Below are 18,204 nucleotides of genomic sequence, written 5' to 3' on the forward strand. Positions count from 1 at the left end.
AGAGATGGTGGGCAAAGAAATCTGGGAGGGTCATACAGTGGAGCTACAGAGGTGAGAGTCATGTTCTGTAATGCGCTGGTGGGTACCTGGGGTTTTGTTTATTGTTGCTGTTTAAACTCTACATATATTTTATAAGTATATCTACTAAACATTTAATTAAAAATGCATAAAAGCAAAGGGAAAAAACAGTCTTAATCTTGCAAATTGAGATGCTGTGCACCCAGGCCTATTTAGACCAGTGACCAGGGCATACCATATGATAAGCACAAGTCCACGAAATTTGCCTCCCGTCCCCTCTTTCTGAAACATTCGAACCACTTTTTTTTTTTTTTTTTTTTGCGTTATGTGGGCCTCTCTCTGTTGTGGCCTCTCCCGTCGCAGAGCACAGGCTCCGGACGCGCAGGCTCAGCGGCCATGGCTCATGGGCCCAGCTGCTCTGCGGCATGTAGGATATTCCCAGACCGGGGCACGAACCCGCATCCCCTGCATCGGCAGGCAGACTCTCAACGACTGCGCCACCAGGGAAGCCCTCGAACCACTTTTTGACTTCTCTTTCCAAAGAGAGGAATGCTTACATGTTCACCTTGGTTAAATGACACTCATTTAGTCACTGGAATGTAGGAAGATAAGCAACAAGAAGGTGAAGAGGCTTTTACAGCACAGGAAGAAGAGTTCAGTAAAATATATTGAAATCAGCTTGGGTACCCGTGGCATTAAACTTTTAAAAAATTTTGACACACAACACTTTTCCTGTAATCAGGACTTGAAGCTATAGCAATGAGAGGGGTCTGTGTGTGTGTGCTGGGGTTGGGAAATAAAGGTGCCCCTGAAATGATACTGTGTTTACTCAGTTGGAATTGACTGAAACCAATTTTGTCCTTTAGAATGACTTTTGGAATGGGTTGATAAAGGGAAGGTCCAGGTCTTGCACTGTCAGTGGCCTTCTCACAATTTTCCTTGGTATTTAATGACTTCTCATATGGCACCTTAACTAAGCTGACATTCTGGAATGTATCCCTCTCTGTTTCTTACGTTTTTCTTCTACTGGGATAAAGTTTATGGTCTTAAAGAAGGGTATTAGATTGCACCCTCTTCTAGATGAGATAAATTCATTTACCATTAACTTATTGAGCACATTTTTTTTTTTTTTCCTTCAGTACGCAGGCCTCTCACTGTTGTGGCCTCTCCCGTTGTAGAGCACAGGCTCCGGACGCACAGGCTCAGCGGCCATGGCTCGCGGGCCCAGCCGCTCCGCGGCATGTGGGATCTTCCCGGACCGGGGCACGAACCCGTGTCCCCTGCATCGGCAGGCGGACTCTCAACCACTGTGCCACCAGGGAAGCCCCCTGAGCACATTTTTTAAAGTATTCTTCAAGATCATGATTTTAATGATTATATAGTATTCTGTTGGATTTATGAACCATAATTTATTTAGCTCATCACCCATTATCAGACACTTGAGCCTTAAAACCACTTCTCAGGACTGCTGTAAAGAATGTAAACCCTCTGGGCTTCCCTGGTGGCGCAGTGGTTGAGAGTCTGCCTGCCGATGCAGAGGATACGGGTTCGTGCCCCGGTCCGGGAAGATCCCACATGCCGCGGAGCGGCTGGGCCCGTGAGCCATGGCCGCTGAGCCTGCGCGTCCGAAGCCTGTGCTCCGCAACGGGAGAGGCCACAACAGTGAGAGGTCCGCGTACTGCAAAAAAAAAAAAAAAAAAAAAAAAAAGTAAGCCCCTCACAAGTGGGGAAGGAATTGTTTTTATTTTTTACTTATTTATTTAAAAAATTATTTATTTGGCTGCACCGGGTCTTAGTTGCGGCATGCGGGATCTAGTTCCCTGACCAGGGATCAAACCCGGGCCCCCTGCATTGGGAGCACGGAATTTTAGCCACTGGACCACCAGGGAAGTCCCAGGAATTGTTTTTAGAAGGCAGTTTATGCAGCCGTCTACCTGGCACCTCTTCCCTGCTTGCCTAAATAAACATCTTAAGCTTGGAATGTCCAAAACTGAATATCTGATATATCCTCTTGAATTCTTGCTCCTCTGCATTCTCCCTCAACTCAGTTAAAGGCAACTCTACCTTTGTAGTTGCTCAGGGCAAACATCGTAAAACATCCTTGACTCTCTCTTATCCTCTATCCATCATAAAGCCCTGTAGGCTCTGCCGTAGAGTATACCCAGAATCTTACTTTCCACCTCCTTTACTGCCACCACCTACAGTAGCCTCCTTACAAGTCTCCTTGCTTCAGCCCTTGCCCTCTAGTAATCTGTTCACCATCCTTTTAGAATGGAAGTCAGATTACTTTTTTGCTCTAAACTCTCAGATGGTTCCCATTTCACTCAGAATAAAAGCTGAAGTCTGTGCAGGGACCTCCCTTCTCCCTTTGCCAAACCTCTGTAGCCTCCTTGGTCTTTCCCTTAGTAATGCTGTGGGTAAATATTCCCAAGTCTAAAGTAGTCTTCAGGAACATGAGTTTAGTGGCTGTATTGTAGTTATGAATCATACATTATTTAGCTCATCCTCTGTTATCAAATACTTGAGCCTTAGCTTCTCCATTTATTAAATGGAGATGTTGCTAATGCCTACCCAGCTCTCTGTTCCTAGGTTGTTGTGAGGATCAAATGGAATTGGGTGTCTGCGTAGGATGGTATTTGAAAGTTATTTGTGAAATTGTTTTTTGTGGTTAGTTTTGGTACCTAAATCATTATTTTCAATGGGAGTATAAATGTATAGGCAGAAACAGTTGAACCTGTCACTAAAGGAGGGGGCCTTTGGTATTGTGTGTTTGGAACTGCTTTTTATTATAGTGTATAATTCAAACTTCTTCAATTACCTAAATAAGTTGTTTTCACATCTGGATTCTGAAACGGCCAAGAGAGAAGACTGAAAAAAATCTTGTAGGAAACCTGCTGCTTTGCATCTTACTGTTTTAGTCTTTTGAGGTTGCCTTGATTAAATCCAGACTGTACTTCATGTGGCCTTTATATGTACATTTGTTGCTTTTTTCAAAGGGGAAAGCAACCATGCCCAGTTTTGTTTGTTTGTTTGTTTGTTTTAAATGCCTTCTTTGCAATTCTCAAGGGTTGTTTTGGAGTTCATTTTTGAAAGTCTGTGCCAACAACACAGTGCTGATAGCTTTTGGTAGTTGCCCAGTGAAGTGTGAAGCACTTGCAGTGGGAGCTCACAAAGTCTGGAGTGTGGTTAGAGAGACCGCGAAAGGGGCTACTCGTGCCGATTTTATAGTAGGCGAAGTTGGTGTTCACAGATTTAATTTTTTGTAGTATATCAACAACGTGCTTATTTTATGAACAAACATTTCTAGTGGGCTAAAAACTGTTCTTGGTTGTACTGTTTAGGGATGAGTGCTTTGTACATATAGGTGGTAAGAATAAGAAATATGAAATTAGGTTTTTGAGGGCATATGTGGGAAATTAGATTTTTGTTAACTCAGCAGACATAGGCTGGGAGGCCACCAGGGGCTCAGAGTATTTTTAGTTTCATCTTAGAGATAAGTAATCAAAGCAGTGTGATGACCATTATGAAGGTATTAGGAGAGGTATCTAAATAACTGAGGGGCAGGGCCAGGAAAGGTGGGGAATGTCTGGGAAGCCTCTTTTGTTTTGGCAGAACAAAAAACTGTACTGCCAGAATTAGCAGAAGCTATGTAAAGAGGAAATAATTTAACTACAATTACTGTTTCCCTGTGACATTGTTCTGGTCTGATACTAGAGTTCCTTTTGTAACTGTGAATAAAATTGAGAAGGCAAAATGGGTGAAGGGGAAAACAAAAGCAGCTTTTACTTTTTAAATTGCCTTTTAGTTGGGGGAAAACCACTGCGATTAGTAGGTAACGACAAGACAACAATAATAAACACTTAAGCTATGCCAGCCACAATTAGACGCTTACAGACTTTAACTCATGTAATCCTCACAACAGACCTATGGCAGATACTCGTATTTTCCTCATTTCACAGATGAGGGCATAAATACTGGCTAACTTGCCTGGGGTCACACATCTAGGAATGAGAGAACTAGAAAATGAACTGGTGCTGTCTGGCTCCAGGGCCCTCACTCTTTTTTTTGTATCTGCCAATCCCAAACTCCTCATTTATCCCTCCCCCACACCCTTTCCACTTTGGTAACCATAAGTTTGTTTGCCATGTCTGTGAGTCTGTTTTGTAAATAAGTACATTTGTGTCATATTTTAGATTCCACATATAAGTGATATCATATGGTATTTGTCTTTCTTTTTCTGGCTTCACTTAGAATGATATCTCTAGGTCCATCCATGTTGCAGCAAATGGCATTATTTCATTTTTTTTTATGGCTGAGTAGTATTCCATTGTGTGTGTGTGTGTGTGTGTGTGTGTGTGTGTGTGTGTGTGTGTGTGTATACATACCACATCTTTTATCCATTCATCTGTTGATGGACACTTAGGTTGCTTCCATGTCTTGGCTATTGTAAATAGTGCTGCTATGAACATAGGGATGCATGTATCTTTCTGAATTAGAGTTTTCTCCAGATAATGCCCAGGAGTGGGATTGCTAGATCATATGGCAACTATATTTTTAGTTTTCAAAGGAACTTCCATACTGTTTTCCACAGTGGCTGTACCAGTTTACATTCCCACCAACGATGTACGAGGGTTCCCTTTTCTCCACACCCTCTCCAGCATTTACTGTTTGTAGACTTTTTAATGATGGACGATCTGACTGGTGTGAGGTGATACCTCATTATAGTTTTGAGTTGCATTTCTCTAATAGCGATATTGAACATCTTTTCATGTGCCTTTTGGCCATCTGTATGTCTTCTTTGGAGAAATGTCTATTTAGGTCTTCTGCCCATTTTTGGATTGGGTTGTTTGTTTTTTTGTTATTGAGTTGTATGAGCTATTTGTATATTTTGGAAATTAATCCCTTGTCGGTTGCATCGTTTGCAGATATTTTCTCCCAGTCTATAGGTTGTCTTTTCGTTTTTTTTTTTTTTTTTTTTTTTTTTTGCGCGGTACGCGGGCCTCTCACTGTTGTGGCCTCTCCCGCTGCGGAGCACAGGCTCTGGACGTGCAGGCTCAGCGGCCATGGCTCACGGGCCTAGCCGCTCCACGGCATGTGGGATCTTCCCGGACCGGGGCACGAACCCATGTCCCCTGCATCGGCAGGTGGACTCTCAACCACTGCGCCACCAGGGAAGACCTGTCTTTTCGTTTTGTTTATGGTTTCCTTTGCTGTGCAAAAGCTTTTAAGTTTGATTAGGTCCCATTTGTTTATTTTTGCTTTTGTTTCTATTGCCTTGGGAGACTGACCTAAGGAAACATTGCTATGATTTATGTCAGAGAATGTTTTGCCTATGATCTCTTCTAGAGTTTTATGGTGTCCTATCTTATATTTAAGTCTTTAAACATTTTTGAGTTTATTTTTGTGTATGGTGTGAGCGTATGTTCTAACTTCATTTACATGCGGCTGTCCAGCTTTCCCAGCACCACTTGCCGAAGAGACTGTCTTTTCTCCATTGTATATTCTTGCCTCCTCTGTCGAAGATTAATTGACCATAGGTGTGTGGGTTTATTTCTGGGCTCTGTATTGTGTTCCATTGATCAATATGTCTGTTTTGGTCAGAGCTCTGACTCTTAATCTCTGACCTGTATATATTGCTTCTCAAAATATTAAGTTTTACTATTCCGTGTAATAAGACTGAACGCCTGTGTCTATTTAGAATTTAACTGTTCAGTTAAAATTTATCTTGATGTCCTTTTTTGATTCAGGGAAATTATTAATAAAAAGGGCATTATTATTAGTTGAGACATCTTTGTACCACTTAGCTTAAGAAAAGCTGGCCTTCCCTGTCATCTCCCTTCAGAATCATTCAAAATTTGCTTAGGAAGAGCAGAATTGTTGTTAATTGAGAGTTTGTTTAATGTTTATTAGAGCTAGCATATTTATTTTATACTCCCTTGATGACAGTGTGACACTACAGAGTTGGTAGATTTTTTTCTTCTTTTCTTCCATTTGAATGTTTAATACTCTGGGATTGAGTATATAGTTGACCCTTGAACATCAAGGGGGTTAGGAATGCCGACCCTCTGCACAGTTTAAAATCCACCTATAATCTATAATTGACCCTTTGTATCTGCGGTTCTGCATCCATGGATTCAACTAGCCCTAGATCGTGTAGTACTGTACTATTCACTTTTGAAAAAATCCACGTATAAGTGACCCACACAGCTCAAACCTATGTTGTTCAAGGGCCAGCTGTATAGTGAATGCATATAGTACATTTATCCTGTTTTATAAGATTTAGAATCTAATTTTGTTATTTTAAAAGATGAAGAAATTTTATGATTGTAGGTCTTTTGCTCAAATCTACTTTATGACAATATGCTTTATGCCATTTTAATATATTTTCGGCAATATATTATTCTAAGTAGAGGAGAGGATGCTTCTGGGGCTTGGTTTTATGGTTTTGGAATATAAATGGTATATAAAATAATCGTGTGCCATTTTTCTTAAATTTGGATATAGTAGAAAGTTTTTGAAGAGGAAGTTTGTGCCGAAGATATCACTGGTATTTTTAACAAGCTCAAAACATGCCATCAGAGAAAAGTTAATATAAAGTTACACTGTTGCCACGATGATATGTTAATTGTAGTCGCAGGCAAAATCTTTAATAGTTTGCCAACAACAGTGTAATTGCTGCATAGAGACTTTGAGACATTAGATAAACAAATTTATTCTGGAGAATAAAAGGGCTTTTAAGTACAAATCTTGTTTTGACTGCCTTGTTTTCTAGGACTTAGTAATTAAAACATTATTTCTGCATCTTGTTGCTGGAGTAACAAAGTTGTAAAGAAGACCAGGAAAAAGGGGGGTAAAGTTGGGGGACTTTGCAGGCTTTGTAAGACTAATTTTGACTTGAAGGCACTCTAAGAAAGAGAAGATGGTCTTGCGGTTCATCAGTAAACTAAAGCCTATGGAACATTTTATGGGGAGTCATTTTAAAGGCATTCCATTGATCTTGAATAAGGGTCTTCAAGCCTTTACGTGAAAGGTGCTGTCCTGTTCTTCACTCTTCTCCGGCTCTCCTAAGGTAAGGAATGTCAGCTACAGCATAAAGAATAAAAAGTCTGAAGGCACAGGGGAAAGGTGTGCAAGGTGCAGGGAGAGGATAAACTCGAGGTCCTCTCCCCTGTGGACCTGGGAAAAGGTACAATCAGATCTTCAGTTCTGAGGCTGCCTTTCTGATTTATGAAGGGAGAGTTAAGAAAACAGCCTGGAAACCAGATGAGATCTGGATGGTGATGGGAACCAAGGCCCGGAGGTGAGGATGAGCCAGAGTGAGTTATGGGGAAGTCAAGTGATAGCCTGACAAAGACTCTTCCTCTTGGGAGTCCAGAAGGTGGTTATGATAGTAGCTAACATAGCTTGACTTCCTTTGTCTCTTGGCTCTCAGGACCCCATGCTCTCCTGATTGCCTTCCTTCCCCCCACGCCATTCTCTGTTCTTCCTTTCCTCCTGTGTTAAAAGTACACCAGGACCTTGTCTCTCCTCTTTGATCTCTTTGCTGTCTACAGGGAAGACACACTCCCTAAGTGATTTCATCTAGGCTCAAGGCTTTAAATGTCATTGAGGTGACAATGACTCCCAAATTCATTTCTCCAGCCTGCACCCCTTTGTACAACTCCGCACTTGTCTACCCGGCTGCTAATTTAACTCTACTTAAAGGCCTAAGAAGTATCTCAAACTCAGCATGTCTTCAACAGAACTGATTTCCCCTCCTTGCCCAACTAAAGTGGCTCTTCATTCATTCTTACCCATTCTTTAGTTTCTCAGACCAAAAATATTGGGGTCACTCTTCTTTTTCTTACAGGCCACCTGTAATTCATCAGTAAGTCAGTCTTGTTGTCTCTGCTTTCACAGTGTCTCCTAAATCTGGTTACTTTTTATCATTTCTACTCTAGTCCAAGAACACTCCAGTAGCTTCCTATCTTTCTGTTTCTGCTTTTGTTCCTATGTAGTAGCCAGAGTCATATTCTAGAAATGTAAATCAGATTATGTCAGCTTGTGCTTCAAGTCCTTTGTTGGCTTCCTGTCACTTTTAGAATATAACTAAAAACCCTCACCTTGGCCACAGGCCCCAGAGAATTTGGCCTCTGGCTAGCCCTCTGATTTCACATGCCATTATAGTTTACTCCTTTGGCAACACTACTGGTCTTGCCGGGCCCTAAATGTCATGCAGGTCCCTGCTCAAATGTGGCAGCCTGCCCATTCTTATCTAAAAGAGTCACTCCTGCTACTAACATTGTCACCGTTATATCTCCTAAGTCTTCTTTATTTTTCTTCCAGGTTGTACTATCTCTATTAGTTAATTATCTGACTTCCTGATTAGAATGTAAGCTCCTTCAAGGCAGGGACTGTTTTTTCACTAGATACCTTCAGGCCTGGGGCATGGTAGGCACCCAAGTATTTGCTAAATGAAAGAATATTTTGAGTATTTACTTTGTGCTAGGTCCTGAGCTAAAACTCTTGACATCGATTAGTGATTAATCCTCCCAACAAGTTCTATAAAGGTAGGCACTATTATTGTTGTACCCATTTTACAGATAAGAAAACTGAGGCTTACTGATTGTTATGTACTGAGTTTATAGATGGACCCTAGGATAATATTGGATACTTAGGGTGGAGTTAGATCAAAGCCTCTACAGTATTCTATTTCCTTCACTACTAAAATATTTAATAATGTCTTCTAGAAATATTTTCTAGATCAACTCAGGTTTTGATCATTGAATATTGGGTCAAATTGTAAGACAAAATTCAGTTTTGGATCAAGAAACACAATGCTTTTGATATAGGAATGGACCTTTCTTTCTCCTGGCCCCCACAAATGCCACAGACTGAAACTCATGGATTTCTGATGCCAGATGCAGTTCTCATGGGAGGCATTATGTAAATGGCAAAGATGTTCTGCAGTAGTGGTTGTGTTCTGTGTAATTGGTCTCCACACTTCCATTCATGCTTTCCTCCAATCCAGTCTCCATGCTTTAGTCCATCCATCACTGTAGTCAAGCCACTCCAGTGGCTTCTCACTGCTCAGGGGTTCACCAGCTCCTTGAGGTCTGTCCACGACCCTGAGATTTAGTGCTTTTCTACCCTTTGCAGCTCACTGCATTTGAGCTACACCTGTCAAACCAGTGCCTGGGTTTCACGTCCTTCTTTTTGCCCCAGGGCTTCCTAATGCAGTTCCCTGGCCTGGGATACACATTGCCCAGTGGGTCAGAGCCTTGGAGCCAGATGGTCCAAATTTCAGTTCAGGCTCTGGCCTTGGACAACTCAGGTGCTCCAAGTGTAAAATGGAGATGATGCAACGTGAGGTTATTTTGTGGATTAAATGAGTGTGTACATGTAATGCTTTAGCACAGTGCTTGGAACATAGTAAGCATTCAGTAGGTGTTGGCTGATATTATTATCACTCGGCTTTCCTTAGCTATCTCCTACTTACCCTTCAGCTCCCCCTTCTCTTTCACCAAATCAGAGTTTACTGACTAAAAAATTGCCTCTTTTATATATGTTTCCTTTTATATGTTTCTACTTATATGTTCTTATAGGACCCCATGCTTATCTAGCATGGATCTTACCATAATTTGAAAACATGTATTTATTTTGTGTGATTATATGTCTGTCTCCTCCACTAACTCTGAGCTCTAGAAGGGTGGAAATAACTCTTTTCCTTGCCATTGTATCCCTAACCCAGTACCTGGTACATAGTTTGTGCTTAATAAATGTGCTCAGTAAATGTGCCCAGTGAATAAAGGGCTCTTAACTTTTCCTTTCTTAAAATAGGATCTTGGATCTTTTGTGATAACCCTTCCTTTGAGAAAGAGTAATGTCAGCGTGGAAACTAGCATTATTTCAGACTTGGGAGCTCATTGAGTACAAGTACACAGGGCAAAGGGGCAGGGACTACTGGAAGATAGGCAGAAAGATCAGGAACATGGACTTGTCCGGATGGATGTTGTTGTAACATCTGGGCTTTGAGTGATGCACCATCCTGGATGTAGCTATGATATGCAACAGTGATTCAACCAGTTCCTGTATAATCCCTGCTCTGTGCTGGGCATTGAGCCGGGTGCTGAGCACCTCACCCTTCTAATTGAATGTATGTTTCAGGGGAACTACTTGGAAAGATGAATGCTGAGAACATTAGCATCTATTTACGTCTTTTGGTGTTTTTACCATATGGCAGTGCCTCTTGGGTGTGTGTCTTGTGTGTGAGGTCAAGAATTTGTTTCATACCTACACAAGAATCGTTACGCGAGGCAAGCTTGTCATATCTGGGACACTGGAGAAAATTTTGCAGCAACAGATTTTAATGTGGTAAGATACCTCCATCTGCCATGAGATTCCATATTTCCTGTGAAATGCAAAGTGTAAAAGACAATTGTAAAGACCTGGGGAGGAAGAGGATTTCTAGTACCTATTCCACTCTTCTGCCCCCAATGTACTTTGCTTTATCCTTGCCCTTCCTGCTGACCTCCATCAGCACATCTTCTTTTGCCTGTACTATTTAAAACCTGGTAATCTTTCCTCTTGTTCCCTGTTTACCTATTACTGCTGTTTCCTAGAAGTTGTATTTCTGTTCTGTAGACTGGAATTTAGATACCTCCTTTCCTGGAGGTTAATGATTCTTGCCAGAAGCTGAATTAGTTGGTTGCTCAGGGAGAAAAGACTTAGTAAGCAAGTGGTATTGAGAGAGCTACATTCCAGTTCACAAATAAGCGTCACCTACTTATGAAGTCAGTACTGTGAGTGATATAGAAAGAGGGGTCATGGTTTCCAGCCACAAAGAAGGGACAGTCTGTAAGGAAAGATGAAACTAACATATTCATTAGTTTTTTGGGTATATATTGAGTATCTACTGTATGTCAGGCACTGTCCTGGGAGCTAGGGGATAGAACCGTGAATGAAACAGAAGTTCTAGTGACTCATATAATAAGTCAGGTGGTCATGAGAGCAATGAAGAAAAATAAGGCAGGGTAAGAGGATGGAGAGTGAAGTGAATGCTGATTTAAATTAAATGGTCAGAAAAGGGCTGTCTGATAAGGTGATGTTTGAATAGAGAACTGTGAAATTAAGGAGTGGGCGAGTCAGATACCTGGGAGAAAGCATTCCCAGCAGAGCAGTACGTACAAAGACCCTGAAATGAGAATGTGTCTTCAGTAAGAAGGCCGGTGGGATCAGAGTAAAGATTGAATCTTTGGAGAGGAGGTCACAGAGGGAGTGGAGTTTTGTTCAGTGTATTATCGGAAGGTTCACTGGAGGTTTGCCGTGGAGGTGATCCGGATTACGTCTGAGAAGGGTCATTATCTACAGCGTGGAGATGAGACTTTTCAGGGGCTCAGGGGAAAAATGGCGAGCCCAGTTAGTAGGTATTGCAGTCATCCAGGCGAGAGAGATGGTGAGTTGACCAGGGTGGTACTGATGGTGGTGGTGAGAAGTCGTGGGATTCTGGATACATTTTGAAAGTAGAACTGACAATGTAGATCAGATGTGGAGAATTGCTGGTGGAGGTGGGTCCAGATGTGGAGTATACTGTGTGTCCAGAGAAATCTTGATAGAAGAAGAGGCCTCAGGTGCAGAAGGAGTTTAAAAGGGGTCTTGAGAAGTGGCATGAAATGATGCTTTTTATAGGAAATAAAGCACTATGAAGTATACAGCACTTAAAATAGAGTTATGTTCTGACTAGTCCTCAAAGATATGCCAGGAGTCCATTCCTTGAAGAAAAAGTGTTGATTTATCTGAGACAAACTCTGTCCACTGATAACACCTGACCCTGGGAGGCATAAATATTTGTAATAGCTTTTACATTGGTGAAAATATGGTTTATATGTTGAACATATTCATTAATTACTAGAATTCCATTCATATGTGCATGCTTTCTGGGAGAAAAATTAGAAGTCCTGCACACTGTGTTTTAGCTCAGTTGACTTTGATACAAGAATCACTGTGTTAAATATTGCCCAGTCTTTTCGGTGATAGAATTCTCTCTATATTCTTACTGTGAAAGTTAATAAAATTACTGGTATTTTATGTATATATTGCATAGGTATATACTGTTTTGGTTTTTCCTTTTAGGTTCCTGAAAATGGTACAAGATTTAATGAAATTAAAATTACACATGACCTGTGGAGCACATTCATCTGAGTGCCTGTTTGGTATAGGGCAGTGTAGAGGATCCATAAGACATGGTCCATGTACTGAAGGGATTTTTAATGTGGTAGGAGCACCAGAGATTTGATGGCACATTTAAAGGACTCCAATGTAGTATTTTGACTCTTGCCAAGAAGTAGAATTCTTATGCTTTAGCTTATTTTATCAGTGAACTTTCCTTGCTTTGGTTTAAAAACCACGGAATATGGTTATCATACCCACCAAACATTGGGGGAATTTAAAACAAGATAAAATACCTATTTTTGAAAATTAACATTTGTGTAGTGCTTTACTCATTCAATCCTGTGAACTAGGTATTACCTCAGTTTTATTTTTAACTATTTGTTTGGCTGGGTCTTAGTTGCTGCACGCAGGATCTTCGTTGCCACATGCGGGATCTTTTAGTTGCGGCATGCGAGCTCTTAGTTGTGGCATGCGGGATCTAGTTCCCTGACCAGGGATCGAACCCGGACCCCCTGCATTGGGAGCGCAGAGTCTTAATCACTGGACCACCAGGGAAGTCCCTTACCTCAGTTTTAGAGGGGACACAAAAGTGTAGCAATACCCAAGGTCACAGAAAAATCTAAATCTATATATATCTATATCTATCTATCTATCTATCTATCTATAGATAGATAGATAGATAGATTTTTTGGTTGTGCTGTGCGCCTTGTGGGATCTTAGTTCCCAACCAGAGATTGAACCTGGGTCCTCAGCAGTGAAAGCTCAGAGTCCTAACCACTGGACCATCAGGGAATTCCCTAAATCTAAATATATTTCTTAATTGTTCTTACTGATGCTGGTCCTTTGTTTCCAAATCCTATACCCTTTCAATTACATGTTCTCTCTCCCCCTTCCCCATTTTTATTAATGGTTGGAAACATCCTGTTTCTTAGTTGGGTTAAAGGAAGTGAGATCACAGCTGTTATTCAGAAAGAAAAATCCTTTGGTACATATGAAAATATTAATTCATTGTCCATGCAAGTAATAGTGGAGTTCATGGGCTTCTGATGTGCTCAAGCGCTGTCATTAATATTTTATCCTTATAACAGTTTTTTTCCTTTGCAGAGTTTTGGAGTTTAAAAAAATTTTTGCTAGTAAATATTTAAAATAGTCAAGATAATACAATGTATATGTAAATATAAAGAATAATATAAAACAACTCTGTAACTGCCACCCATTCTAACATATAGAAATGACCCATACCTTCTGAGTCTTTCTGCTTACACCTTTCCCCCGCTAAGTCAGGTAACAAGAATATTGAATTTTGCATTTTTCCAAGGTGTCTTTAATATAAATATCTTTCATTTAGGAATTAAAATCTTTTAAATATTGTGGGTAAATTTCATCTTGTTTGACATAACTTATATAAATGGCTCTTTAAGATTATATTTTGATTTACTTATTTATGTTAAAGATATTTTTGTTGCCTGGAGGCAGTTATTTAAAAGGCAGTTTGGTATAGTCTATACAGAAGTAGAAATACAATGTTGTACACATGAAAGTTATCTAACGTTATATACCAATGTTACTTCAATAAAAAAGAAAAAAGGTTGTATCTTTCTTATCTTTCTTTGTATATCTAACACTTAATACACAGCAAATGTGCCCCCAAAAAGTTTGTTAAATGAATTCATGCATCCATGTGCTGAGTGGAGTGCACAATAGCTGGAAAGAAAAAAATAGATAAAAATAAAAAGCAGCTTGGTTTTGAAGATGGAAGTTAGGAAAATTTATTAGTTTCAGAAGTTTCAAAGATCTGGGAGAAGGGTATATTGAGGAAGAGGAAAAGGATTTCGTGTGAATCAAGGAAGTTACTCACTGGCATAGTTTTTCTTTTCCTTTACTAGAGAAAAGGGAACAAAGGAGTAGGATCTGAAAACTTGCCCTTTCTTAAATCGTTCTTGGCAGAATTGGTACTACCAGTGAGTAGCTCAAGATTTAATGAAATGCGGCTTAAAAGTTTTATGACAGTGGATTTCCTAAAGGTTAGAGAGTGTTTTTTTGTTTTTTTTTTTTTTTGCGGTACGCGGGCCTCTCACTGCTGTGGCCTCTCCCGTTGCGGAGCACAGGCTCCGGACGCGCAGGCTCAGCGGCCATGGCTCACGGGCCCAGCCGCTCCGCGGCATGTGGGATCTTCCCGGACCGGGGCACGAACCCGTGTCCCCTGCATCGGCAGGCGGACTCTCAACCACTGCACCACCAGGGAAGCCCAGAAAGTGTTTATTTTAACCGTGGTTTCGAGTGATGAAGTCTACTTCAGAGGTCATACCCTATATATTGTTATTGTCCTCATTGCTGAGCCACTGAAACCTGGAATCTGGTTCACGAAGTATGACACTAATTTCTGTTTCCTTGGTAGAGTTTGTGTGTGCTCTTTCATCTTTTAGGAACTATAATTCTCATAGTTCCTAGTTTCAGATGTTGTAAGGAGAGTTCTGAGCAATGCCTGTGATATAGTTTGGGGGGGCAGTGGTCATAAATGTGCATTTACATGCACATATGTATGCATATGCATAGAAATGCCTTACCGTGTTTGCCTTGGTGATCGCCGCATATAGGGAGTATTTAATTGTTGGGTGACTGGGCTCAGGAACTAGACTCTCCAAACTCACATCCTGAATCGCCACTAGCTAGCTCTGTAGCCTTGGGTAAGTTACTTAACCTCTTTTTGATGATTTCTTTATAAAATGGGGATAATAAAACATCTGCCGTATTGAGTGGTTGGGAGGATTAAACAGGTTTGTGCACAGAAAGTACTTAGAGCTCAGAGTAAGTGCTCCATGGATGTTGGCTATTATTTAAATCTTGTAGGTAGTGCCTTTTGTTTAGAAGTGTACTTCTTTGCTTAGGCTACCATTTGTGTGTGGGGAGATGTTCTTTCTAGAACCATGTCTCCTTGTCACATGATTATGTGCTGTGTGAGCCTTGTTAGTACTTCGTCAGCATTTGAGGTTGGAACATAAATGTGGCCATGCCCCGTGGAATCCAGTGAGAGAGAGCTAAGCACCGTAGCAACGGTTGCTATTTGTATCCTGAGCAACAGCTGCCCGGGGCAGATTTATTTTTTAATCCTGATCTCAGATAGCTTGGGATGTGGCCCTGCCTTAGAGAAGTGGATTGGTTGGTCTGGGCTTTGAGGCGATTTCATGACCACATGTTACAATGATTCTATTCTGTGTGAAATATGAGGTGCTAAAGCTTTGTGTGTGTGAGGGAGGAAGAGAGGCCAAGCCTCAGCATTCAGTCAGTCCCTGAAGTATGTGACTGGGTTAATCACATGAGAAATCACTTTTTAAAAACAATTTTATTTATTTTTTGGCCATGTCGTGTGGCATGCGGGATCTTAGTTCCCCGACCAGGGGTCGAACCCGTGCCCCTGCGGTGGAAGCACGGAGTCCTAACCACTGGACCGCCAGGGAAGTCCCGAGAAATCACTTTTAATATGGACAGTGAGGCTTCATACTTTTCAGTCAAAAGTAATTTTACTGTTTATGACATTCTACAGATGATTTAGAGGTCTGTGTTTCTAGTGTATACATACATCTAGTAACTTACATATTAGTTATTATCGATTGTGGATTTCACAAAAACTATCCTTCCAATGAATGCTTCATTACTAAATGCTTTTCTTTTCTTTTCTTTTTTTTTTTTTTTTTTTTTTGCGGTACGCGGGCCTCTCACTGCTGTGGCCTCTCCCGTTGCGGAGCGCAGGCTCAGCGGCCATGGCTCACGGGCCCAGCCGCTCCGCAGCATGTGGATCTTCCCGGACCGGGGCACGAACCCGTGTCCCCCGCATCGGCAGGCGGACTCTCAACCACTGCGCCACCAGGGAAGCCCCTAAATGCTTTTCTTAAGTAGATGATAGGATCTTTAAAAAGTGTTTGTTTTAAATAGTGGTTGGATTAATTCAGTAATTTTCTAATTTTTATTTCTGTTATATTGAAATATTTCAAGCCTTATGAAGCACCTTGAAATAGTAACATGGTCCATTTCCAAATTTTGTCTGCTAACTTACCTGGGATTCAGTCACAAGACATTTACTGAGCACCTACTATGTTCCAAGCTCTGTTGTAAATTCTGGTGACATCTAGTGAATGTTGTTGGTCTGATTCTTTTCAAGTTCTCTATATAGATCCTACCTATTAAAAATGTGATTATTTTTGTTTTTCAATTGCCCAATTCAGATTCAGTGGTATGAATTTACTGATTTGGATGTTTTGAGTTTACAGTATAACATCATGCTGAACTAAACAACATTTAACTGAGTCACTTATAAAATCAAAACACTTTTATCCTCTAGGTATTATTAACCCAAAGAACCCAAAGGAAGCTCCAAAGTCCTTCAGCTTTGACTACTCCTACTGGTCTCACACCTCGGTGAGTGTACCCATGGTGCAGCGTGGTAGAACAGTGTGGGTTTTAAACCTTTTGAAAGAGCCTGCAGGTCCACAGGGAAAGCAAAGATTACCAACATCTAGGGAAATGAAGAGTAAGACCCTTTGCAGTATCCCCTTACTGATTATAGGACCCCAAATCTTGCTGGCTTCTAGGGATTGTTCCTAAACTAGAGTTTGCTTCTGCATCTCTTTGTTACGCATTTTTGTTCTTTTTTTCCTATTTTGTGTTAGAGTAGGAGATGTTTTAAACTATTGCAAAGCCTAATTGCCGGGGGAAGAGCCTGTGAAAGGGGATGGAAAACATTCTTCACTGAAAGCTGTGTTTATTGAGAAATAGCCACACCACCTGGAGCGAATTAAAAGAAATATTTTTGTATGTGGACTTGATCTTTGATCTTTCAGCCCCATTTTCCACTTAAAATTTTCTTGGAGCTCCCTGTGAATGGAAGAGTAATACTTTCAAGGTTATGTAAAATGAAATGTAATCATGTCAGATAATTTCATGTAGGTATTTTTATGTATGGCTGGCCTGGATGTCTCTAATAGTGCCTCTGTGTGTGTGCATTTAATGGGAAAAATAAACTATATGTAGGGGGGACTTAAAAATATATTTTAGGTGATTATTCTGATTTCAAACACTTTTATTTATTATAGAAGTAATCAAATAAGCATAGGAAACAATATGAATAAAATGCCATTTATTTTTCCTTTTAATCCTTACAGCCCGAAGATCCCTGTTTTGCATCTCAAAACCGTGTGTACAATGATATTGGAAAGGAAATGCTCTTACATGCCTTTGAAGGATATAATGTCTGTATTTTTGCCTATGGGCAGACTGGTGCTGGGAAGTCTTATACAATGATGGGTAAACAAGAAGAAAGCCAGGCTGGCATCATTCCACAGGTAAAAAACAAAAAAACAAGAATGAAAAACCTCTGTTCATTATTACTCTTAGTCCTCAATTGCATTAACAATTATTTTTATTAGCAAACATTTATTCAGGGACTATTGTATGCGAGGCACAAAGATAAATCTCTTTCCCTGAGAAGAGCTAACAGTCTGATGGAAAAGACTGATATGTATTCATGTCTGTTTTTAAAGGTGGGAAAGTTGACTTTTTGTAAAGGTTTTGCTGTATATCCAATGCCATGTTACTTTATCTTTTGAACAATGTTATCAGCTTCTTTAAAAAGTGATAGTATGTGTCAGGCTCTGTTCTGAATCCTGGGGACACCTGGTGAGTGTTGTTGGTCTGATTTTTTTTCCCAAGTTCATATATAGATCACCTCTTAAGAATATGTTTATTTTTGTTTTTTGATTGCCTTATTTGATTGCTTTCCTTTTATCTTGTTAAATTAATTCTATCACTTAAAGCTTGAACAGTCTGAGGTTTTTTTCTTTTTTAAGAGCAGTTAGTCTTTTGATTCTGTATTGTTTGGGAATGGAGAAAAGTCGTGACACAGGTACATTTAAGAAGAACTTCTTTTGCTAGTAACAGGAACATGGTTTGCTTTTATTAATGATATTTGGGATTAATTTTAAAGTGTTCTTTTACTATAGGCCTAGTGTGGCCATTGCTGTATTCTGAAAATAAAATATA

The 18,204-nt window shown here is 40.4% G+C and overlaps 1 protein-coding gene across 8 annotated transcripts in view; it reads left to right on the forward strand.

The window, feature by feature from the left end:
* The window catches only part of KIF1B (kinesin family member 1B), a 150,232-nt gene that overhangs the window by 22,417 nt on the left and 109,611 nt on the right, over positions 1–18,204 (forward strand). For all 8 annotated transcript variants that reach the window (XM_032622628.1, XM_032622618.1, XM_032622591.1 and 5 more), the window contains 2 exons: positions 16,508–16,584; positions 17,328–17,507. In XM_032622628.1, the coding sequence (XP_032478519.1) occupies positions 16,508–16,584; positions 17,328–17,507 (257 nt within the window). The remainder of the gene's footprint in view (positions 1–16,507; positions 16,585–17,327; positions 17,508–18,204) is intronic.

This window comes from Phocoena sinus, chromosome 1, assembly GCF_008692025.1.
Source record: "Phocoena sinus isolate mPhoSin1 chromosome 1, mPhoSin1.pri, whole genome shotgun sequence".
NCBI lineage: Eukaryota > Metazoa > Chordata > Mammalia > Artiodactyla > Phocoenidae > Phocoena > Phocoena sinus.